This window comes from Gadus morhua, chromosome 16 (genome assembly GCF_902167405.1).
Source record: "Gadus morhua chromosome 16, gadMor3.0, whole genome shotgun sequence".
Lineage (NCBI taxonomy): Eukaryota > Metazoa > Chordata > Actinopteri > Gadiformes > Gadidae > Gadus > Gadus morhua.
This window is the reverse complement of record NC_044063.1, coordinates 33562225-33588289: the sequence shown is the minus strand read 5'-3', so window position 1 is coordinate 33588289 and position 26065 is coordinate 33562225. Positions and strand designations below refer to the sequence as shown.

The 26065-nt window shown below is 47.0% G+C and overlaps 1 protein-coding gene across 5 annotated transcripts in view; it reads right to left on the bottom strand.

Moving 5' to 3' along the window:
• The window catches only part of kalrna (kalirin RhoGEF kinase a), a 196236-nt gene that overhangs the window by 54350 nt on the left and 115821 nt on the right, over positions 1 to 26065 (bottom strand). For all 5 annotated transcript variants that reach the window (XM_030380530.1, XM_030380534.1, XM_030380531.1 and 2 more), the window contains 3 exons: positions 21144 to 21237; positions 4599 to 4677; positions 3285 to 3452 (listed from right to left, as the gene is read on the bottom strand). In XM_030380530.1, coding sequence (XP_030236390.1) covers positions 3285 to 3452; positions 4599 to 4677; positions 21144 to 21237 — 341 coding nt within the window. The remainder of the gene's footprint in view (positions 1 to 3284; positions 3453 to 4598; positions 4678 to 21143; positions 21238 to 26065) is intronic.

Below are 26065 nucleotides of genomic sequence, written 5' to 3'. Positions count from 1 at the left end.
TCGATCCTCATGTTCCAAAGTACCGGTCTTCTAAAAACGGCTGTCCGTAAATAAATTCATGTCCGTACGTAAAACACTAGCGACCCCTTCCGTAAATTTACGGAAGCACGGATACGAAAAACATACGTATGCGGAAACGAGGCATAAATCATATGCCTACCAAGCACTAGATGACTCTTAAAATACGTACATATAAACAAGTATTTGCCCTAAACACGTAAATGTCATGCCTGACAGGGACGCGGGAAGTGGGGGTGCTTAGGGTGCTGCAGCACCCCCCCCCCCCCGACGGCCCCTGGCTGTAACTGCAAGGAAGAAAGTTTGATTAGGCCTAGGCTACATTAATTTCCCATATTGGCAGCAATGTTCCACAAACATGATTTTTCATTCAATTATTGACATCCACCCTTTTTATGATATTTATCATATCATTTTATTTAGAACATTGTCTGTGTAGGCTGACGTAGGCTATGACGCACAACGCAGAACTGTCCATAGCTGAATATGGTACTATGCTGATTTTACATAAGCATGTTGGTGTTCAACATCTGTTGTAGTGCAAAACATTCTAAAACGGGTGTAAAATGTTGCTGGCCATATTAATACTGTAGACACGTTGAATGTTATCGCTTTGATTTTGGAATCCCGCACGTAAACTGGTTGGCAAAAAAAGAGCAAAGACGGACGGTTCACTTGACGGAGAAACCGTCACTTTCCTCATATCAGACAACTCGTAACTCTGGATGAAAATGAAGGCTTTCTTTTATTGTCAGTTTCCTTTGTAAACCTTTAGAAATAACCACCTGAATCCTTGTTATAACGCTCTGTATAATCCCGGACCGCAACAGCTTGTCGGCATGTTGTTAGTGTGTGAAATTCAGCACAGTATCAGCCGAGTTGACTCTAATTTCCACATTGTTTACTTTCTAACGTTTGTGAATAACAGAGTGGCAGAGTTAGTCTTTTTACACACCAGTTGAGTGTTTATCAGAGCGGAGCCCTGAATGTAAAGTCACCCTTAATCTCGTCTCTGTAAACAATGGATGTTGCGCAGCATTTATTATGACGTCATTATATAGACTTTCTCTCAGCACCCCCCCCCTCGGACTGACTTTGCGCGTCCCTGATGCCTGATCACGGTGGGTAGAGGTGTTGCTGCACTGTCTCCACAGAGACAACGCAGCGATATCATCATGAGCAGTTCTGACTAGAGCCCGACCGATATATCGGCAGGCCGATATTAGGCATTTTTCAAACTATTCGGTGTCGGCATTTATAATGGCCGATAAATGAATATATATAAAAAAAGTTTGTCCACCAGAGGGCTCTCTAACGCCCCAAACCCGCTGATTCAGCCAGAGTTAGGCAGAGTGAATGACGAGATCATCGGTGTTGTTCATGTGTGCAAGTGTGTTCATGGTAAGTTGGCAACTGTCACGAGACATACATTGCTTGAATAACAATTAAAAGAACATCCCCATCAATTCTCTAAAGTCGATAAGCATGACTTCATTCATGACTACCATGTCCAGTTTTGCTGTTGTTACGTGTTAGCTGAGAGTGAAAAGGACTACAAATAACCAATGTTAGGGAAATCGTTTGTTTTGTTGCGCGTTTCTGGATTTTTTTTTATATATATATATATATATATATATCGGCCGATATATCGGCATATCGGATTTTTAAATCACAAATATTCGTATCGGTATCGGCCTTAAAAATCCTATATCGGTCGGGCTCTAGTTCTGACTGGAGAGAAAGTGAAATCCGCGAGCTGCTGATCATGTGAGAGAAGGTGATGCAGTCATATTAAACAAAGACGTTTAGGAGACGCAGAGGAACTGTCCTTACGAGGCTTTTGTCGGGATAAAAAACCCTAACCCGTCCCTAACCCAAAAGTGGTCAGCAAAATAAAGAATATATTGACGTTTTTGCACTTGTAAATAGCCCCGTTTGTAGCCTACACTCAGACGTGAACTCATCCTTGCATGCGGGTGTCTTCATTCATAAAAACATTCGGGAATATGCAAATTATTCTAAACAGGTTTAGACTCTGTGCGCAGACCCGCCTTCTCCAGTGTACCAAGAAAGCCCACGCCGTGACGAATGAGGGATTTTACCCCCCCGGTTTTACACAGGAAACTTGAGATGGTGAAATCGCCGGGCGTGCCAAGCCTCGACCGAACCGGCTTGGCAGTGTAGAAAGGCCATATGCTGGAGAGAGGGCAGTAGTGCGCACCTAAAAAAGCAGCCAACCTCTCTTAAAACACATCACGCAACACAAAACAACACAATACACATACACACCACAGCGGGTGATGACTGACTGCACACACACACACGCACACCGGCGGGTGCTGATTGACTGCGCGCATACACACGCACATATACACACACCATGGCGGGTTCTGACTGACTGAGCACACACACAACCCTCCGTTCCTAGCCTACTCACCCTTAGAAGAGCTGTAGGCGAAGTAGCCTCATCAGAGACTCTACTTGCGTTGAACAGCAAAGTGTCAGAGCTTGGCACCTTAAATCTTTTGTGGACTTTTGTCAACAGCTCCTGCCTTTCTCTACGTGCAGTATCACACACAAATACGTAATGTAGGGTCGCCATGGTTGGTATATAGGCCTATAAATGGGGTTCCGTTTCATTTAATATTGCATAGTTTCCAATAACTTCCACTCAGCCCCTCGCAGCTTACGCGTGACCGTGACGAGTGCGTCTCTAAACTTCCGGGAGTAGTAGAAGGAATTGATACAATTAAATTCAAAAACTGTTGTGAAAGAAAAAAAAGTTCACTGTATCCGGTCCTTTACATTTAACCTAACAGATATAGGTATTCGATATTCAAAAAATAATAAAAATAATAAAATAAATAAAAAAAATCACATGACTTCTGAATAATCTGGCGGGCCAGACATTATGTCTGGCGGGCCAGTAGATGCCAACCCCTGCCCTATAGCCCGTATCATTGAGGCCAACCCGATAGCCTGTAGTAGTGAGGACCATCTTTTAGCCTGGAGGAGGGAGGACCAGGTTAGCTGACTGTAGTAGTGAGGACCACCCTATTGCCTGGAGGAGTGAGAACCAGGCTAGCTAACTGTAGTAGTGAGGACCATCCTATAGCCTGGAGGAGTGAGGACCAGGCTAGCTGACTGGAGTAGTAAGGACCAGGCTCGCTGATTGAAGTAGTGAGGAACACCCTATAGCCTGGAGGACAAGCTGACTGGAGGTAGGAATCCTCTTTTAGGAGCTACGAGGGGGGGTAGGGTCCTACCTCTCCCGGAGCTGAAGATGCAGTCCATCTCGACGCTGGAGCGGGAGTGGGACACACAGAGTGCGGTGCTGGGGACCAAGCCCTCCTGGGGAGGGGTCCGGTCGGTGGTCCGGACCAGGTACCAGCCCGGTCTCTCAATGGGTTTCTCTACCAGCTCCACTGTCTGACCTGAGACACAGAGGGAAGCACCTCCTCAAACACCTTACCTCAGCGTCTACCTGTCTGACTGTCTATTGGTCTACCTTTCTGTCTGTCTAGTGGTCTCCCTGCCTGACTGTCTAGTGGTCTACCTCAGTGTCCTATCCGTCTGACTGCCTAGTGGTCTACCTGTCTGGTGGTCTACCTCTGTGTCCTATCTGTCTAACTGTCTAGTGGTCTACCTGTCTGTCTGTCGGTCTGTCTGTCTGTTTAGTGGTCTACCTTTCTGTCTGTCTAGTGGTCTATCTTTCTGTCTAGTGGTCTACCTGTCTGACTGTCTAGTGGTTTACATCTGTGCCCTATCCGTCTGACTGTCTAATGGTCTACCTGCCTGTCTGTCTACTGGTCTAACCTCTGTCTTTTTACCCATCTGTGTCTGTCTATCCTGTCAATCTGTCTTTCTTTTTATTCACCTGTCTGTGTGTGACTCATTTGTCTACCGGTCTGCCTGTCTGTCATCCCTTTGTCTGTTTTTCCCCAATTGTCTGTTGTGTTGCTTAACAGTCTGTCTACCTGTCTGTCTCTCTTTCTGTTGTGTTGTCTTACCCGTCTGTCTACTTGTCTGTCTGTCTGTCTTTACCCATCTGTTTGTCTATTTTCCATGTGCCTGTTGCTCTCAATGTAGGTCTGTCTGGCTGTCTAATTTTCTACCTGTCTGTCCGTCTAGTGTTCTAGCTGTCTGTCTGGCTAGTGTTCTACCTGTCTGGCTGTCTATTGTTTTACCTTTCCGTCTTTCTAGTGTTCTACCTGTCTGTCTGTCTGTCTGTCTGTCTAGTGTTCTACCTTTCTGTCTGTATAGTAGTTTACCTGTCTGATGGTGTGTCATCTGTATGTCTGCCTCCCCTTCTGTCAGTCTGTCTTCCTGTCTCTATGTCTAGTTTTCTCCCCAACTGTCTGTGTGTTACTCTTGTGTTACCCATCTGTCTCCTCATCTGTCTAAATGTTTATCTCCTGTCTGGTTGTTACTTGTGTTACCGGTCTTAGTGTCTCCCTGTCTGTCATTCTGCCTCCCTGTAAACTTGTCTGTCTATCTGTTTCCCCGTCTGTGTGTGTGTGTATTTGTTACCTGATTGTGTGTAACCCGTCTACCTGTCTGTCTACCTGTCTGTGTGTTACCTGAACTGATGGTCAACTCTGAACTGCAGCCAGCGGTAAAGTCTTGGAGAACCACAGTCAACTCACAGCCCCCTGAGAGCTGGAGAGAAGGTAGAGAGACACAGAGAGGGAGTGGGAGAGAGAGAACGGTAGAGAAACATAGAGAGAGAGGGAGAGAGAGAACGGTAGAGAGACATAGAGAGGGAGAGATAGAACGATAAAGAGACAGAGATGAAATGGTAGAGAGCAGTAGAGCGACATAGAGAGGGAGAGAGAGAAAGGTAGAGCGACAAAGAGGGAGGGAGAGAGAGAACAAGTAGAATTATTGATATTGTTTTTCATGTTGATAATTTGACCCACACAAAGAAGATAAGGCTATCTTTGGACTTTGAGCATAAAATCTCTATCTATCTCATCGTGTGTCTATCGTTTGTGTGTGTGTGTGTTGGGATGTGTGCGTGTGTCGTTGTGTGTGTGTGTGTTGGGGTGCGTGTCGGTGTTTGTGTGGGTATGTGTTTACGTTTCAAAAAAAATAATTGGTGGACAAAAGACCTGATAATAAAGTAACACACTTAACAAAGAATTCAAAAAAACTCGCAACTACTCCCAACAACTTAAGGCCAATTTTCACCAGATCCATCTAAGTAGCGTCATGCCAGCAAAACGTTTGCCGCAGACAATAGTAACCATTTGCTACAGACACACAGACAACGCTACTTATTTTGATCTAAAAGCCTACCTGTTTTGAAAACAGTCTAACACAATCACGTAACATAGTCCATGTATATTCATGAGTTTAAACTTCCCACCGATTGATACGTTAACGTTACTAACGTTATTATTATTATTATTATTATTAACGTCTAGTGTCATGAACGCATCGCGAGCGGGCTCGCGTCTTGCTGAGGACTACATTGTGACGTCGCTTAGCCATAACTCAGCCGAAACGTGTCCGGACTGCTTCTAGTGTGGATTACAGTACGGAACACAGACTCTTCGCTGCCGTACCGCTTCTGAGCTGGATCTGGTGGAAATGGGCCTTCAGTAATAGCACAGAGTGAAAGAAAGTAATAAAGGAAGATAGAGTAGATGACCTCAACAGACACCATAAAGAATGTAATGTCAGATTTCTGTGGTAACAGCCATTCTATCCCATCATAGATTGTAGTTAACTTCTGGGTCAGAGATAATTGAACACATACTGATTACATCAAACCAACAGGAAGTTGCAAGGTTTCCGAATGACCCCAAGTATCTGCTGCGATGCACATGACCACCAATCAAATAATACTGTAGTTAGTACGGTACCTTGGACAGTTAAATCAGTTACCTTGGACAGGTAAATCAGTTACCTTGGACCGGAATATCAGTTAGCTTGAACAGGTGAATCACTTACATGGTATTGAAAGTCTTTACCTCAGACAGGTAAGTCTTTACCTCATTCAGGTAAGTCTTTACCTCAGACAGGTACTTCTCTAGTTACTTAAGAGTGACTGTAAGACATCATGTTTGGAACACACACACAAACACAGATAGACACAGAAAACCACACAGACAAACAATTTGAATGGCTACTAAACAAACATATACTTACATGCAATGCCTTCGGATATGTATTTGAGTGTGTCTGCATGCACGTGTGTGGGTATGTGTAAGGGATTATTTAACAGAAACAATCTATCAAGTCCAGCCCTATATCCATGCCTCCATGCCCATACATGCAGCATCTCCCAGACAGCTTGTAGCTTGCTATTTGATTCTTGAAATTACGACGGTGCAAAAGCGCTCCTATTACAACAATAAAAACAAGTATAAAGACAACAATATTCACTAACTGCCATACATAAAATGGAAAAATAAAATGGGTCATTAAAAAGGAAATATATTTACAGGCTGCAATTTCACCAATAGCATACCACATGATTTGCTTTCACTACTAACATAAGAAAATAGATATTACATTTAAATTTGGCACATACCAAATTTTTCATAGGCCTAGCATTATGAACATATTGGTAGTAGATCCTCATAGCGTGTATGATTTAAGTGTAGCCTATGCTTTGATTTGATTAGTGTGTGTTAATGAGTGTGTGTGTGACCATCTGCCAGGTATCCTGTACCAAATCTTGTTGCTAAGAGACCTTTAGCTGGACAAGGATCTCTCTCTCTCTCTCTCTCTCTCTCTCTCTCTCTCTCAGGTTAAATGCTCTGCTTCTGATTGTTGACCCTGTTGTTTATGCGCTCAGGGATGGAGACAGAAGAGAGTAAAGAGGAGGAGGAGAGGAGGGGAGGAAGAGAGGAGGAGAGAAGAGGATGAAAGAAAGAGAGGAGGAGAGGAGGTATGAGAAGGAGAGGAGGAGAGGAGGTGAGAGAATGAGAGGAGGAGAGGAGTGGAGAGCAGGAGAGAAGAAGAGGAGGAGAGGACAGAGAACCCCTCTCTCTGAAGAGTGGACTACATGTTCACATCCCTTCTATACAGTACAAGTTCAATATCCTAGCCACAGCCAGCTCTAAGCACCTGGTACACACACACACCGACACACACACCCCTGATCAAGTGCCATTGGTTTTGCTGATAGTAAAACTTTTAGATAGTGTAATGTGCTGTTAGCTCCCAGTGCGTTTGGCTGACATTGCTAACTGTTAGCTGACAGTGTAACTTTCTGTTACAAAGCATAAGGGGCAGCCGGAAAGAACATACTGGTACTTGGGTTAGGGCTGGTGGATATCTGGAACCCTACTGACCATTATGTGAGTATTACAGAAGTATGAGAAAGTAGATTTGTATTAGGACAGCATTACTACAGTGAAGATCCTTCATCTGTCCTATGGATTAGAGCGGTACAGTGTTAGAGTAGTACTCACTCGACTGCTGTCTTTTAACAGTTTAAAACTCATCCACTTTGGCATTACGTCCACCGCACCTAAAGTCACTCCTGAATCCTTCTGCTGATCTATACTTCTATCTATAATCTATATCTGTCTATATATGCTTCTATCGTTTGTGTTGAACTTTCTCTCTTCGCGTAGCTCCTGTCACTGATTCACAGCCAACTCCCTCACTCTGACACACAACAAACACGCCCTCTCCCTCTCCCTCCCTCCCTCTCTCCCTCGCCCTCCCTCCCTCCCCCTCCCTCCCTCTCTCCCTCGCCCTCCCTCCCTCCCACTCTCTTTATCTCCCTCCCTCTCTGCCTCTTTCCCTCCCGGCAGGCGGCATTCTGCTCAGTCAGTCGGTGTTGTGTGTGTGTGGACATTGTGAGACAAAATGAGGAAGAGAGAGAGATCAAATAAGATAAAGAGAGAGAGAGACAGTGAGTGAGAGAAAGTGAAAGAGAGAGTCATATGACCCCCAGATGGTTCCAGAATGGCTTCAATCTCAACCAAGCAGTGAATGGATCTTATTCACACACACACACACGCACGCACACACACACACACACACACACACACACACACACACACACACACACACACACACACACACACACACACACACACACACACACACACACACACACACACACATTGTTCTAGCCTGTGCTGTAGCAGTAACACAAGCTAGGATAGCTAAACATGCCTCATGCTAGTATAGCATCATTATAGTATCCTGTAGCATACAAATCTACTACTACTTCTAGATCACAGTTATACATTACAGTTCTAGATTTCCGTTTACAATTTTATCTTCAATTCTTACAATTTTATCCTATAAACAAATACACCAATACTTCATATAAACAAGCTGAACCACTTTCTAAATGACCAATAATCATCACTAACCTAACATCTTAACTAACCAGCTCCAACCTAGTACCCCAAACTAACCATCTCTAACCTAACAACTAAACTAACTATCTCTAACCTTAACTAACCATCTCTAAGGTTACACCTTAACTAACTATCTCTAACCTAGAGTTACACATGTAGAACAAGATAAACTAGAACTGCAAGCAGTTATCCAGGGGTCCAAGCGATGTGCATTTCGCCGGCACAACGCGAAGCATGTATTCAAAACGCTACCGTGAACCTGGTTCGGTGTGGGAGTTATAGCCCCAAACGCGTTTTCCTTGGTATAGCGCCACCTAGTGACCGGCGTGTCTGGATTTTGTCGCCTGCGTTCACCTCACGGACCTGGATCTAGTCATGCAATTGAAGTGTGTGCACCATTTCCGGTTTGGGCTGTGGACCCACTTTTAGGGAAGGAAGTATAAAGATACACAATGTCGTCGTTTTTGACGCCCCCTTTTGGCGAAAATTTCCGAAGAGAATCTTCCTTGTGGCGAAATTTTCCGATTTTTTTACCGAACGCCAGTAAGGGTAGCGCCGACATGTGTGTAAAATTTGGACTCGATCCGATGTCTAATTTCGGATTCTTTGGATTTATGATTTTCCACGTGTAACGTAGCTAATAAACAGATATTCAAAACGCTACTGTTTCGTCGTCGACGGTCGGATCAAAAAAGTGTCTTTTCGTGTGCATCTGATGATGTCGTGTGCAAAGTTTGGTGTCGATCGGGCAAGAAATGGAGGAGTAGCAAAAAGGCAGTTTAGCGGTTTTCGCGATTTTGCGAAAGAAAATCATCTACGCAAATGGGCGTGGCCTATGCCAAAAGATGCAGCAGACTCCAGTGCATCTGTGGGTATAACGTTGGACTGTGGGAGGTTTGGTGTGGGAGTTATAGCCCCAAACGCATATTCCTTGGTATAGCGATCCAACCTGTTGGCTGGGACCCCTAATTATAAAGACAGAGAGACAAGGAGACAGAGAGAGAGGAGAGAAAGAGAGAGAGTGAGACGGAGAGAGAAATAGAGAGAGAGAGGGGGATAGAGAAGGAGAGAGAGTAAGACAGAGAGCGAGAGCGGGGGGGGTTGTGGGGGGGAAACCTTACAACAATAAAGGACACCACCCTATTTTTTCATTTTGTGTTTTTCTGAAACTAAACCCCCCCCCCACACACACACACACACACACAGAAATACTCCAGACACACACACATACAAACTCAGAGGGGAACATCTTGGGTTCATCATCACAGCAGAGAGAGAGAGAGAGAGAGAGAGAGAATGCTGTGCAGCCCAGTACAATCACAGCCTTCTACTGGTTATACTGGGATCTGTTCGGTTCAACCCTGTTCTTCTACACTGGGAGCTTTTTGGCCAAACCAAATCTGCTATTGGTTAACACTGGGAGCTGCCCTGTGCAAGCAGTCTGACAAGATAATTTGTAAAAAGCAGACAGAACCACAGCTCTATAAGGACTCCATCAAACCACACCAACACACAAACATACACACACACACACACACACACACACACACACACACACACACACACACACACACACACACACACACACACACACACACACACACACACAAGACAATAAAAGGGTTATGATTGAAACAGGCTCACTGTGTGTGTGTGTGTGTGTGTGTGTGTGTGTGTGTGTGTATGTGTGTGTGTGTGTGTGTGTGTGTGTGTGTGTGTGTGTGTGTGTGTGTGTGTGTGTGTGTGTGTGTGTGTGTGTGTATGCATGTGTGGCATTTTGAAATAGGCCAGTAGCAAGAGTTTGAACTAGTTTCTTTCTCTGACTCCTAGCAGTGTGTGTTTGGGCAAATGCATGTGTTTGTGTGATTGGTGTGTGTGAGTTTGTATGGATATGGATGTATTGTATGTGCATATTAATGCTTTCAGAGTCGTAGTAGTGGTTATATTAGTATATAAGTGTGTGTATCCGTAGTGTATAAGTGTGTATATTAGTAATATTACTGTGCAGTATTGTGTATACGAGTGTATGACTGTATGCAGCGTTTTGGATTATTTTTGTTTACAGATGTTTATAGTGTGTTGGAGTGTGTATCTTTGTTAATAGATTTGCATAGTGTGTTGGTTTGTTTTTGTTTATATATGTGTATGTAGTGTGTTGGAGTGTGTATCTTTGTTTATAGATGTGTATGTAGTGTGTATCTTTGTTTATAGATGTGTATAGTGTATTGGAGTGTGTATCTTTGTTCATGTGTACGTTCTTCATAACATGTCCTACCAGAACACTGGTCTTCATAAAATGTCCGAACAGACAACCTGGTATCTCAATCCGTGAAATGACCACGGACGCTTAACACGAAATCCGTGGGATCATCACGGAAACACGCCGATTTCCGTGATTTGCGCACGGAATTCGCTCCAATGCAAGTTAACAACACTGATATTCCGTGGCACACACACAGATCCCCGTTTCAACGAGCGAGTCGACCACGGGTGCTTAACTCAAAATCCATGGTGGTCTCACTGAAACAGTTGAATTGTCTGTGATGTGTCCACGGAAGTTGCTCCAATGCAAGTAAATTACACTGATATTCCGAGGCACACACACGGATCCCCGTTTCACCGAGCGAGTCGACCTGGTCGACACCAGGTACCGGTTACATAAACTTTGGCGAGCTAGCCAGGAGAGATATCGTGTTTGCTGTTCAATGTGAGTGATGTACATCCCCCCAATGTCCAAAAAATGATTTTTTGAACACATTGTAAAGAATGATGTTGCCACGTCACACCAAAAAGTCTCTTTCCACCTTCGAGTCTTCTCAGGGAAAAGTCCACTTCCACACAGTGAACCAGACTACGACACCTGGCGTTCAGGTGTTGAATTCTTGATGACCGATCCATCCATCTCTGATTTACACAGAACAGAGAAAATATTACACAGTTTACTACCTCCGGCCACAGACGTTATCAGGCAGCTCACTCCTCAAGCCTCACCATCAGAGTATATTGAGCTCCTCGACTCAGTCTACGGCTCAGTGGAAGATGGAGAAGACCTGGTTGCCAAGTTCATGAACACTCTGCAGAACGATGGTGAGAAGCCATCAAACTACCTGCACCGATTGCAAGTTATACTGAGCACAGCAATCATAAGAGGTGGTATTGCAGAAAGGGAAAGAAATCGCAGTCTTCTGAAACAATTCCGCAGAGGCTGTTGGAACCATGACTTGATTACGGACCTTCAACTGGAAACTGAAAAAAACACAACCTCCTCCTTTCGCCGAGCTGGTGTTCCTTATCAGGATGGAGGAGGACAGACACGCCTCAAAGGAAGATCGGAAGAGGAGACACCTTGGTCTACAAAAGCAAGTTCCTGTGCCATTCAAGCCACGAGCTGCAACACACCGCCAAGCTGTTAACCCCTGTGAATTCTCTGACGCTGCAGCTGCTGAGATCCCAAATGTCTATGCACTCACCTCCACAACCAAAGACAAGCTATCCTGAATCAGCGGAGATCAATGAATTAAAGAGACAAGTCAAAAAAATCAAAGCTCATGTCGCATCAATGAACATTACTCCTCAAAAAGGTGCAATCGACAGTCCCGAAGTTGAAATGACTACTTTAAAGAGACAGATCGCTGAGCTCCAAAGTCAAATCCCCACGCGTGGAGTGCAGAGCCCCCACATGACCAAAAACACATACCAGAGAACAGCAGAGCAGCGCAGTATTAGTTGACTGGCATCAAACCGCCCTCGCCCTTGGTACTGTTTCCGTTGTGGTGAAGATGGGCATATTGCACCAAGCTGTGAACGTGAACCAAATACTGCCCTCGTTGAAGAAAAGAGGCGTCAGTGTAAAGAAAAGCAACTCAAGTGGGATCAGTTAAACTGCTGAAGGTCGCTGTTGAAGGGCAAACAGAGTCAGGAGAGAAAAGCGTCTGTTAGACACCGGATCTCAAGTCACCACAATCCCCCTGTCATTCTACAAGAAGCAATTATCAAACTATCGAATGAAACCGCTGAATGACCTGCTGGAAGTTGAAGGAGCAAATGGACAAGCTGTGCCTTACCTTGGATATGTAGAGCTGAGTCTGACCTTCCCCAAAGAGTTTCTAGGAACTGAAACTGAAATGCCAACATTAGCGCTAGTGGTTCCAGATATGACTAACATGCCCCAGATCCTCATTGGCACCAACTCACTAGATGTCCTCTACTCAAGCTATACTGAGAAGAACATTGGCCGCCCTCAGTCAGCACTTGATGGTTACAAAGCTGTTATAAAGATTCTTGAAGTGAGACAGAAGCAAGCAAGTACTGATGCCATTGGATGGGTGAAAGTAATGGGAAACACACCTGAAATCGTTCCAGCAGGCTGCACAGTGGTCCTAGATGGGCTAATCCATGTGAACAGAGCTCACACAGAAAGTAATGGGAAACACACCTGAAATCGTTCCAGCAGGCTGCACAGTGGTCCTAGATGGGCTAATCCATGTGAACAGAGCTCACACAGAAAAATTGGTCACCGTGGAACCACCAACACAGTCCTCGCTGCCCAATAGCTTGCTGGTGGCTAGCTGCTTACACACCCTACCTGCTAAACGATCCTTTCACCTACCAGTCCTGATAAAGAACCAGACAAAGAATGACATAGTGATTCCTCCAAAGACTGTGCTAGCTGAGGTCCATGCTATCCAACAAATAATAGCAAAAGAGCAAAACACGAGCCCATGTAATTCCTATCAAAGCAAATCAGAATCTGCTCACTCCAAGATGGAGTTTGATTTTGGTGACTTTCCTGTATCACCTGAATGGAAAGACAAAGTTACATCGCTGTTGAACTCCATGCCTGAAGTCTTTGCTCAAAATGATCTTGATTTTGGTTATACAGATAAAGTGAAGCATCACATCAAATTAAGTGATGAGACTCCTTTCAAACATAGAGCCAGACCAATTCACCCGCAGGATGTGGATGCAGTGCGAAAGCACCTTCAAGAATTGCTAACAGCCGGCATCATCCGCGAATCAGAATCCCCTTTTGCATCACCCATAGTGGTAGTTCGAAAGAAGAACAACTCAGTATGCCTGTGCATTGACTTCAGGAAGCTCAACTCCCAGACAATAAAAGACGCATACGCATTGCCCAATCTGGAAGAAGTTTTCTCAGTAATGACTGGCTCAAAGTGGTTCTCAGTCCTTGACCTGAAGTCGGGCTATTACCAGATCGAGATGGAAGAGGCTGACAAGCAGAAAACGGCATTTGTGTGCCCTCTCGGGTTCTGGGAGTTCAACCGAATGCCACAAGGGATAACAATGCGCCCAGCTCATTCCAAAGACTAATGGAGAGGTGCATGGGTGATCTCAACAGGAAGGAAGTGTTGGTCTTCATTGACGACGTCATAGTCTTCTCGAACACTCTAGAGGAGCATGAAATCCGGCTGCGACAAGTCCTTGAACGTCTGAAAGAGTATGGACTGAAACTGTCTCCAGAAAAATGCAAGTTCTTCCAAACGTCCGTCAAATATCTGGGCCACATTGTGTCACAAAATGGAGTTGAGACAGATCCAGGGAAGATTGAAGCCTTAAAAACCTGGCCAAGGCCCAAGAACCTCAATGAGTTAAGATCCTCTCTTGGATTCTCTGTTTATTCAAGACTACTCAAAGATCACTAAACCTCTAAATGATCTCACCTCAGGGTACCCCCCTCTCCGGAAAAGCAGCAGCAGCAGCAAAGTAAAGGAGAAGAGCGGTCCGTACTTCCATCCAAAAGAGTCTTTCGGTGAAAGATGGACAGTGTCCTGTCAACAAGCATTTGAGACCCTGACTGAAAAGCTCACCTCTGCTCCCGTCTTAGGTTTCGCAGACTCCAAAACCCCCTACATATTGCATACAGACGCCAGTACCACTGGTCTGGGCGCTGCATTGTACCAAGAGCAAGATGGGAGGAAAAGAGCCATAGGCTTTGCAAGTAGAGGGCTCACCAAGAGCGAAGCCAAATATCCTGCTCACAAGCTTGAATTCCTAGCCCTTAAATGGGCTGTCACTGCAAAATTCAGCGTACATACTATCTGTATGGGACAGAGTTCACAGTTATAACAGACAGTACTTACTTACATCTTGACATCGGCCAAACTGGACGCCACAAGCTACAGGTGGCTGTCAAGTCTGTCAACCTACTTGTTTAAGCTCCAGTACAGAGCAGGCAAACAGAACCAAGATGCAGATGGACTTTCTCGTCGCCCTCATGGCGAGCTCACAGATGACCTAATGTCACAGAAAGAAAGGGAGAGAATCAAGCAGTTTACACTTCACCATCTGACAGATCCAGAACATACAGAGGTTGTTCTTCCAAAAGCGGTGAGTGCCATCTGTGAAAGACATCATTTCCACAACCCCAATGTAGACCCCCGATTCTAACTCCAATCTGTAACCTTAGTTGAATCCCTTGCTCTCCACTCTGATGCTCTACCAAATGGTTTCCTCACGAAGAATGACCACGGCCTCCCTCTAATCCCTCACATGTCTGAAGATGACTTGATGGAGCAGCAATGGACAGACCCAGACCTTAGGGCAGTCATAGAGCACCTGCAGTCCAAAGAGAAGCCTTCTCCTAACCTAAGAAGGCAACTTCCTGACATTGGTCTCTGGTTACGAGAATGGAACCGGTTGGAGATGAGAAATGGAGTACTATACAGGAGAAGACAAGACCAAGGGGACATAATATATCAACTGGCACTCCCTAAAGATCTAAGGGCTACAGTGTTAAAAAGTCTACACGATGACTCAGGCCATTTAGGTATAGAGCGAACCATCGACCTCGTAAGATCCAGGTTCTATTGGCCAAGAATGTCCATGGATGTGGAGGAAAAGATAAAGACGTGTGAACGCTGTGTTCGCAGGAAAACACCCCAAGAAAAAGCAGCCCCCCCTAGTGAACATCAGAACCAGTAGACCCTTGGAACTGGTCTGCATGGATTTCCTTTCCTTGGAACCAGACCAAAGCAACACCAAAGACATTCTTGTGATCACAGACCATTTCATCAAGTACGCCATTGCAGTCCCTACTCCAAATCAAAAAGCTCAAACAGTAGCCAAGTGCATATTGGATAACTTCCTGGTTCACTATGGTTTCCCTGAAAGACTCCACAGCGATCAAGGGCAAGATTTTGAGTCACACACGATCAAAGAACTGTGCCGCCTCGCAGGTATTCATAAGACAAGGACAACGCCATACCATCCAAGAGGAAACCCAGTGGAGCGTTTCAATAGGACACTCCTCCAGATGTTAGGTACGCTGGAAAACAAGAACAAGTGACACTGGAATGATTTTGTAAAGCCGACTGTACATGCATACAATTGCACAAAGAACGATGTGACTGGATTCGCCGCATATGAACTCATGTTCGGGAGACAACCTCGTCTACCAGTCGACCTAGCTTTTGGGCTACCTGCCATCAAGCCACCCAAGTCACATTCCCAATACGTGCACGATCTAAGAAGTCGGTTGGAGGAAAGCTACAAAGTTGCCACCAAGAACGCCTTAAAGACAGCAGACCGTAACAAACGGAGATTTGACAAAATAATCGTCGATTCAACGCTTGAAACTGGCGACCGCGTTCTGGTGCGAAACGTAAGGATAAGAGGGAAACACAAGTTAGCCGACAGATGGGAGTCTGACGTGCATGTAGTGGTCAAACAAGCTGGTGACCTCCCTGTGTACACAGTCCGACCAGAGAACAAAGATGGGCCTCTCCGGACCTTGCACCGTGACTTGTTGTTACCCTGTGGTTTCCTACCTGTGTCCATGCCTGATGAACCAGTTACACCAAAAGCAGTCCGCAGGCCTCGAACACGGAGAAGCCTTGACATCGAAAATGCTGAAGAACCTGTGGATACAAGATATCTCTCGGATTCAGAGGAAGATGTAGTGCATCACGACACTACCAGAACAAGAGTGGAGTTTGAAACCAGGATCCTGTCAAACACAGGACCTGTGCAGTTGGCAGAGAGGCAATCAACCAATGAGACACAGCACAATGTAGTTGTACCGGTCGAGCTGCCCCCTGTTCCAGTTGAACCTGCACGAGACCACTTAACTGAAGTGGAGCATGAAAGAGAAAACCTAAGTGAAGTTGAACCTGAAACAGAGTACTCACCTGAAGCCAATCCTGAGAGTGAAAGTTCACCTGAAGTTTCTGAGGGAGTGTCAGAACAGACAGCTGTGATTCAAAAGTCTCCCAAACTTCCAGAATTTGCTTCAAACAAAGTAAAAGAAATTCTGCCTGATCACATACATGTGACTGAGTGTGACAGTGGAAACCCTCCAGGCGACATTGAAAGGAAAGATTATCAGCCAGATGAAGATGGCAATGCCGGACGTTCCCTCAGGTCGAACCCTGCACAGCCAGACAGACTACACTATCATGAACTAGGGAACCCTCTGACTTTAGTCATCCAGACATTGTTACAGAGCCTTATTGTAGCCTTCACCACCTCATTAGATGGCCCAAATTCTACTATCAGTCCCCATTTGAGCTTGCCCCGAGAATCCCACCTACAGTGACCAGTCACATATTTAGATGCAACGAGACGTGCATAAGTTCAGGAGGGGAGGATGTAACCCAGGGTTACATAACACCTTTTAATTTAAACAGAATTTATTCAAAACCCAGTAGAATAGTTGTCACTAATCAGAAAGAAATACATGGCTTGCAGGCCTCGACATTAACGGTTGCCTGCTTGCCCGGGGCAACTAAAAGTAATATTTGGGCAAGTTGAGATTGATTTCTGGTTGCCCGAACGGGCAAGTGGATTTTGGGTGGATGTTAATATAAAGGCTATTTATTCAAGTGTTTTTATAAAGTGCAGAACAACCTTTTGTTCCGCATAATCACACAAAATATAAGTATTTGCAATTGATCAGCGCGCTGTCTTCTCTTCTTTCGGAAAGCGAGTTAACAGACACGCATCGCTTCAGCGCGAATATAGCCCCGCCCCCTCTGTCACTCACTCGCAGTTCGGTCTCTGGCAGTGATTCGAAGGTGTTAGCTGAAGGTTAGCCAACACAGCTAGCATCTCAAGTGCAGCGCCTCCGCGAACGGTTTAGGTAGAAGGAAAATGGAGTAGTGATGGAGGAGAGCGGTTTCGAAGTACTTTGGATTGAGGCAAATTACCAAGGAAAGTCATATGCAAGAACACGGTTTTGTGTTCTGTGCACATGCACAGCAATAGCGATTTTTTTCACGAAATTGGACCCTCACAAACTATATATTACATGAAAGCTGAGCCTCCACTTATTCCAACAGTCCAAACCATATCATTCTGTGACTAAAACTCGCAAATAACAACTTAAGAAGAAACGTCCCCATTTCTTTTAACAACCAAAAATGAAGTTTTACCTTTGTGATTTTTGTCCACAAAGTTGATTCTGATCGAATAAAACCACCATAAACAGATAATCCAGTGTCTGGGCCAAATTTTGCAACTAAACATGGTGTTTTCAATCAATGAATAAGAGAAGGTTTCTTAGGAAATAGGTAAATTGCCTTCAATCGGAAAACATATTCTTCAGCGCAATCTAGTGGCCATATGTGTATTAGCGAGTGTTTGGCTTGGTGCATTCGATTATATTTGCCCTGAACTTTAAATAGAGGTGTCAAGTGTCAAAATTGTAAGATATCTAACTTTATTTGTGTCTCATAGTAAGACAGCGCTCCCAACTGATAACGACCAACTGATAATTATTTCAGGTGGAAATGTTATCTTCCACTTAAAGGCCCACTATGCAACTTTTTTAGCCAAAATTACATTAAGTATGCAGGTTGAGAGTTATGCTGATGGTTCTGCATCCATTTCTGGGTCGATTGGTGGGTGTGTCATTTACCCATGTCGCCTCTCCAGTGAAAAAGCGCATATGCAACTTGCTCTGTTCGGACCGACACAATCCGGATGTGACGCAACGGAAGTATCCTCGAAAATGTAGTCAGATTGTAGTTTCGAAAATGCTTTACAGCACAGACACACACCCAAACATGGCACCGGCTAGATATAAACAGCCAGTTGCGAGGCAATTGTTGCATTCATCATGGATCAATCGACTAATGGTACGGCCACACCAACCGCGTTACTCGCGTTGGATAACGCTAACGCGCCTAACCTGACGCTTGATCATTGTGTGTCACAAAAATGGTTCAACGCGCCCAACGCGCATGTGGCTGCGCTAGAGTCCGAGGTAGGAAACCCAAACGCCGCCGTGTTTGGGTGCATGATAGAGTTTAGATCGGGTTAGATTAAATAATCTCGGATATAAATAACGATCTCATCTCATCGTCATCTGTTTATCCGGGGTCGGGTCGCGGGGGGAGCAGCTCAAGCAGGGGGCTCCAGACTTCCCTTTCCCGGGCCACATTGACCAGCTCTGACGGGGGGATCCCGAGGCATTCCTAGGCCAGTGTTGAGATATAATCTATCCACCTAGTCCAGGGTCTTCCCCGAGGTCTCCACCTAGTCCAGGGTCTTCCCCGAGGTCTCCTCCCCACTGGACGTGCCTGAAACACCTCCCAATGGAGGAAGAGTGAACGCTCCGTTCACTTGCATGGACAGAGTCTCGTAACAACGGTGCGGTAAAGCGAACGCAATACCGCCCCCGCTGCTCCGATTCTCCGGCCAATCTCACGCTCCATAGTACCCTCACTCGCGAACAAGACCCCGAGGTACTTGAACTCCTTCACTTGGGCTAAAGACTCATAAATAACGATAATCGGGTTAAATAACTTCACATGGTGTGTCTGGTGTGTTTCCAGCATTCGTAGTGTTGATCAGCAGAGAAATAGTCCGCCAAGACGTTGAGGTTGCTTAGCAACCAGAGACGCTGTCCATGCAAGTGAACGGAGCGTTCACTCTTCGTCATAACTATCGAACCAAACATCCTTCACATTTACCGAGCGAACATTATGAAAGTAAAATGCACATTTCTCGCTAAAAATGTTTCCATAAACGCATTTAATGGCGTAACTATGTTACTATTTCCACCCAGAATAAAGAAAGATGTCGGCCGTATCCTTCTGTGCAAGGGTCACTACTCTCTGTCAGTGACGTCGGGTCAAGCTCCACGCTGATTGGCTATCGTCGCTAAGCGTCACGCGTTGAAAGTTCTGAACTCCGGGCGTTGGTGCTTTACGGCACAGACCCCGAAACACGGAACCGGCTCGATATAAACCATGGACATAATAAAGGACAAACAACTAAGGGATTGTTATATTCATCATAGATCAGCCGACTAAAAAGAGACAGAGAAACCCAATGTCGGAGGAACAGAAGAAGAGAAAAGGGAGACTGACCGACAGAGAGGCCAGACACGAGTAAACTTTGGGCAAGCTTTTCAGGAATAGCGTGAACTGAAAGAAAAAGAAGACTGCAAATCAGACGCCGACTCGGCCGTGTTGCTTTTGAAATTGAAAGTACCCTTGGGTGAACTTTGTCTTCGTGGTATTCTTGATGTTGATAGTCTCTGTACAAATGTGTTTTCTCAACCATTTTGTTGTGAGCCCTGTAAAAATTGTTTTCTCGACCGTTTTGTTGTGAGCCCTGTATGTTTCTAGCTTGCTTGGTTGCAACCATATAAACACCTTTGTTTCCATGGGTGTTTTGCTGTTCGTCCGTCTCGTCCCCCAGATACAGACTGAATCCCCGAATCCAGGTTCTTGTTTATTTAGATTATTATGTTGGCCAAACCTCTTACACTGATTGTTCTGTTCAACCTAAGATATAACAATTATAATCTAGGATATAAATTCTCCCCGTCAACTATAAAAAAGGATGGATTTATGTTTATTGCAATACAAATACACCATTTTAAAAATGTATAACCTTGCCTACACTTTATGAACATCTACTTCGGACATGGCTCCACGCATTCGCCGGCTTCTTTGAAAACAAATGCACATGGCTCGCGTAGAAGTGCATGGGGAAGGGTCGTCAACGAGTTGTTACGACAGTGTTGTGAAATATCTACTACGAAGCTGTAGGGGGCGCTGTGTAGAGAAATGTGCGTGCCAAAATCAAGAAAACAGCCAAGGAATGCCCGAAGTTGCATAGTGGGCCTTTAAGCTGTGTTCCATGGCTTTATTCACTTAAACCAAGTATTACCCCCATTGAATATTTCACTTTCACAACAATCTTTCTTTTGGCACAAAGATGACATTATCGCCCTTGCAGTTGTGGAGATATACTCTATTTACTTTGGGTATGTTCTTTCCTGAAAAAACTTTTCCCCTGATATCGAAAATGGTATAGAATATCGATATTTTTCCAGGTATAGTGTTGAAGTGGGAAAATCCAGTATCGTGAGTGACTGACAACACTACTAGAAACGCAATTGTGATTACTCAGTTAGAGCTACAAGAAACGTGAAAGTTAAAAAAGACATATCTTTGCTACTACCTCTGACATTTAGTTATGTACATTTGCATAAAATCATGCAGGTCTACATATAACTGGTAAACCGCATAATCATATTCATTTGGGATTCGATACCCTTGTTTGAAAATGCTGTGTTTGATGTTTGACCAACATGGATCGATCTTTAAATCCTAGTCCATGAGTGTGGCACACTGCTCGCCTTTTGGCGCTGCTCGCTGCTTGGTAGACTGCGATGGCTCCGCCCTCGTGTGTGTGTGAGCTCCGTCCTTGTTTGTGGGAGCTCCGCCCTCGTGTGTGTGACCAAAGGAGGCACCATAGCTGCCTAGTGGCTACGTCCTTCTGTCAGCCGCTGCATACTGGGTGATCACCAGGTAGAGTTCTCACCTTGTCGCTGTCTACGGTGTTCTGGGAGGCGATGGAGACAGAGTCCGGCTGGCTGCTGCCCTCTCCCTGGCTGTCCCCGTCCTCCAGCACCTCCCTGCACACACAAACGCAAGCAGGCACACACACACACACACACACACACACACACACACACACGCACACACACACAGACACACACACACACACACATATATATTTCCCCTCTTGGACATAAAATACTAACACAATTATATATAAATATGTATATATTAGGGCTTGCAATCTATTAAAATGTATCACACAATCAGTTAGGGCTGCAACAACGAATCGATAAAATCGATAAAAATCGATTACTAAAAGCCTTGGCAACGAATTTGGTCATCGATTCGTTGTGTCGCGCGATTAATACGATAGTTACGTATGTAACTACGGTTCTATGAATTCCGGATGACCGCCAGAGGCGGTGCTTTAGCACTTGATGTTCCATCTCGCGCATGCGCAGGTCGAGTAATTATACCAAAAAAGTCACCTGTGACACCTGGGTGACCCGAGAAAGTCTATATATTCCGGAGTCACCCGAGGTTCTGTTCCAACTGGATCTTCTCGCGGAATCTGAGAAGTCTGAGTGACAGAGAACTCTGGCGGTCATCCGGAATTCATAGAACCGTAGTTGCATACGCAACTATCATTCTATTTAATTCCTACTGACCGCCAGAGGCGGTGCTTTAGCACTGGATGACTAATACCAAAAAGGTCACGAAGAGTGCTCACTTCAATCAAGGGCTCGAAGCCATCGACAAGACAGCCGTCGCCACAGGATGAGGAGCAGCGACATTAACCCTGTAGTATCGGGCAAACGTACATGATGAGGACCATGGAGCAAATGTCCTGAAGTGGAACCCCCTTCAAGGCAGCCCATGATGTAGCCATACTCCTGGTAGAGTGGCACTTAACGGCCAAGGGCACAGGGAGCCCCTGTGCCCTATAGGCATTCAAGACCGCATCCACAACCCAGTGGGAGAGTCTCTGTTTCGACAGGGCAGCCCCCTTCCTGCAGCCCCCGTAACAGACAAAGAAGTTATCTGTCTTACGCAAGCTGGTTGTCGCTTCAACATATGCCCTAAGCGCCCGCACCGGGCACAACAGGTCTGACACTCTTTCTGCACCCCCTGGAGAGCCTGGGGGATTGAAAGCAGCCAACTCGATTGATTGGTTTACATGATGGGGAGACAATCGTTTGGGTAGGAAGGATGGGTTCGGCCAGAGCACCACTCCTGACCCATCTGCGTGCCAGCGCAAACACTGACAAGGTATGGAGTTCACCGACCCATTTTGCAGTCGCAATGGCAAGGAGAAATGCCGTCTTCATGGACAGCCGCGTCAGGTCTGCCTGACTTAGTGGCTCAAATGGGGGTAGACATAAGGACCTCAGAGCTACTTGCAGGTCCCATGATAGTGCCCTCAGGGATCGCGGCGGTTGAAGCCTCTGGGCCCACTTCAGAAACTGCCTGATTAGGTAGTGGGACCCTACCGTCTGGTTATCCACCCTTGCGTGTGTGGCCGAGATCGCGGCCATATAAACGCGCAGGGTAGACGCAGCTCTTCTGTTGTCCAACACAGACTGCAGAAAGTGTAGTATCACTACCACTGAGCAAGTCTCCGGGACTTCGCCCCGCGCCACGCACTACTGGGAAAACAACTTCCACCTGTTTGCATAGAGCAACCTAGTGGAGGGTGCCCTTCAACTAAAAATGGTACGGACCACTGACTGGTCGCAAGACGTCAGCAGCGGGTCCTGTCTCTCAGGGGCCACACGCACAGCCGCAGGCGGCCCGGATTCCTGTGCCATATGCGTCCGCCTACCTGAGACAGAAGGTCCTGTCTCTCTGGGAGGCACCAAGGCTCTCCGTTGAGGAGTTTCAATAATGGTGGGAACCATGGCCTTCCTGGCCAATGTGGAGCCACCAGAAGTAGGCTGTGACAGCCACGCTGGACTCCAGTAAAAGGGGAATTGGGGGAAATGCATAAAGCAGGCTGTCTGGCCAAGCATGAGCCAGAGCGTCCTGCCCTAGGGGACTGGTCCTCTCCGTCAAGGAGAACCAAAGGGGACAGTGGGTGGTCTCTTCGGAAGCAAAGAGATCCGCCACTGCCCTGCCATACCTGTCCCAAATCATCCCCACCACCTCCGGATGGAGTCTCCACTCTCCGGGGGGTGGCCCTTGGCGAGAGAGAAGGTCTGCCGCTGTGTTCCGGAACACCAGGAACATGGACAGCCCTCCTTAGAAAATGGGGGGACGCCCACGGAAGGAGCCTTTGCGTGACCCGCAGGCTCTGCCTCGATCTGGTGCCCCCCTGATGGTTGACGTGGTAGACTGTGGAGGTGTTGTCTGTCCGGACAAGAACATGTCGGTCCCTCAGAACTGGAAGGAAGTGCCTGAGAGCTAAGAACACCGCAAGGAGTTCCAGCACATTTATATGCTCCAGTCTCTGCTGGGCATCCCACTGGCCTCTGATAGTCCTGCACTGCCATACTGCACCCCAGCCGGAAAGGGAGGCGTCCGTCTCCACAACCTCCCGCCGGGAAGCTTTCCTCCCTAAGGGCGACCCCGCAATCAGGTATGCCCTTTCTCTCCAGGGTCTGAGGGCCCGAAGGCACCGCCCAGACACCCTGACCATCTTGTGTCTCTGCCACTTGGGGTCCAAGTGGAGACCAATCACCCAGATCTGAAGGGGACGCAATTCCAGAAGGCCTAGTGGGACCACCATGGATGCTGAGGTCAGCATACCTATCAGTCGAAGGAAGAGGCTGTATTCCAGCAACTTCCCCCGCCTGAAGCGCTGTAGCAGCTGCAAAATGGTAGCTACGCGCTTTGGAGAGAGGCAGGCTGCCATGGCCACCGAGTCGAGCACCAGCCCCAGATAGCTCACAACCCGACACGGTGTAAGGTTGCTCTTGGTAAAGTTGACCATGAGGCCAAGCCGGTCCACATGGCTGAGGAGCATGGCTGTGTCCCTGACCGCCTGCTCCCGAGTTGGGGAAATGACCAACCAGTCGTCCAGGTATGGCAGTATCGCCATACCTGTGGCCTGTAATGGTGACAGGGCTGCTGCTACACACCGTGTAAATATACGCGGGGCCAGAGACATCCCGAACGGAAGAACCCTGAACTGGTACACCTTGCCCAGAAAAGCAAAGCGGAGGAACCGCCTGTGACGTTGGGTAATAGGGACGTGAAAGTAAGCGTCTTTCAGGTCTATTGATACGAACCAGTCCCCCTGAGCGATAGCCTGGAGGACGTCCGCAACATGCAGCATGTGGAATGGAAGAACCTTGAGGAACTGATTCAGCCCTCTCAAGTCCAGAATGGGCGAAACCCGCCATCCTTCTTCGGTACGAGAAAGTAGGTTGAGTAGAACCCATCGAGCTGTTCTTGTGGTTCTACTACTTCAATAGCACCCCTCCCAAGGAGGGTGGCTACTTCCTGTCTCAGGACCAGGGATCTGTCGGGATTGGTGACCACGGTAACCTTGATCCCGCTGAAAGTTGGGGGCCGGCGTCGGAATTGGAGTGTGTACCCGTTGGATAGCGTGGACACTATCCAAGGGTCTGTGGTCTGCTCTTGCCAGTAGCTCAGGTGCTGCTGAGAAAAGCGTCCGAAGACTGGCCCTTGGACTTTAGTACCTACCTGGGGGGGGCGGCGGCTGGGCGCCGAACCTCTTGGCGCCTGAAATGCCACCCGTGGCGCAGAGCTACGGCGCTGGTCAGCCCGTGCTGAGAAGTGCTGGCCCCTCGATTGTCCACCTGAACGTGGTTGAGAGCTATTGGCACGGGGTACCGCAGAGGCCACCGGCCTAGATTGAAGCAGAGGTGCACGCCGTAAGCTAGCAAACTGCTGGCTAGCCTGGCCAACCTGTACACTTCGCTCCAGGGCCTGAAGAGCAGTTGGCCCAAACGTCTGGCCTGGGACCACTGGAAGAGAACGGAGGGTCCGTCGACACACCTCCGACAGGGGTGACTGCGCCAGCCAAACCTGGCGGCGCGCCAACGTAACAGTTGACATTAACCTGCCTAGCTCCCTAGTCATGTACGCAAAAGTTTGCAGTGAAGCATCACTGAGGGTCTGTGCTGAAGGATCAGCACCTGACCCCCGTATAGTCTGAGACAGCGCCAGAACGATGTGAGAAAGCGAATTCCCAAGACGTCCCACACGGGCAGCAATGTTGTAACTCCTGGTAAGGAGGTCATCTGTAATCCGGCACTGGGGGCGAGGGCAGCGCGCATCGGTTCTCAGATCCTCGTCCGGGGAGACAACCAGGGACGCTATAGCAGGCTCAATCGGAGCTAACCGGTCCAAGCCATAAGAATCAGCATTGGCCATAGTTGCCAGACCTCTGCTATCACTAGTGTGCTGAGAGAGAGCCCTTGAATCTGGCCAGCATCTATGAAGCTCTGCGATGTACGGCTCAGAGGGGGGCAAAGAGAAAACGGAAGGTTGTGCGGCCTGTGGAAAAAAGGCGTTCACAGGTGCAGATGAAACAGGAGCTTCATCCAACCCCAGCCTTGCCAGGGCCATTCGCACGGCTGGTCTAACAGTGTCGCGGCCGGACACTGACCCTCTAGCCGAGCAGCCCAGAGACCCTTGAGAGAACGCCTGAGAGGCAAGGGACGCTTGCTCTTCCTCCTCTGCAAAGAGGCTACAGGACGCAGCTGTAGACAGCATGTCATCCTCTGTATAAGTGGGTTGCGCAGTCACAGGGGCCGCGTCCGGTACACCCTGAGCTGGTTGGAGGTTCTGTAGGAGGGCTTTAATCTGACCCAGACCCGAAGGGGGCAACCCTGGTCTGCCCTCCACCTCAGCCAACCTAGCCTCAGTGCATGAGGCATGAAACTACAGTTCATGCACGGGTTATCTGACACTGCTTCCCTGAGGTGTTCAACCCCG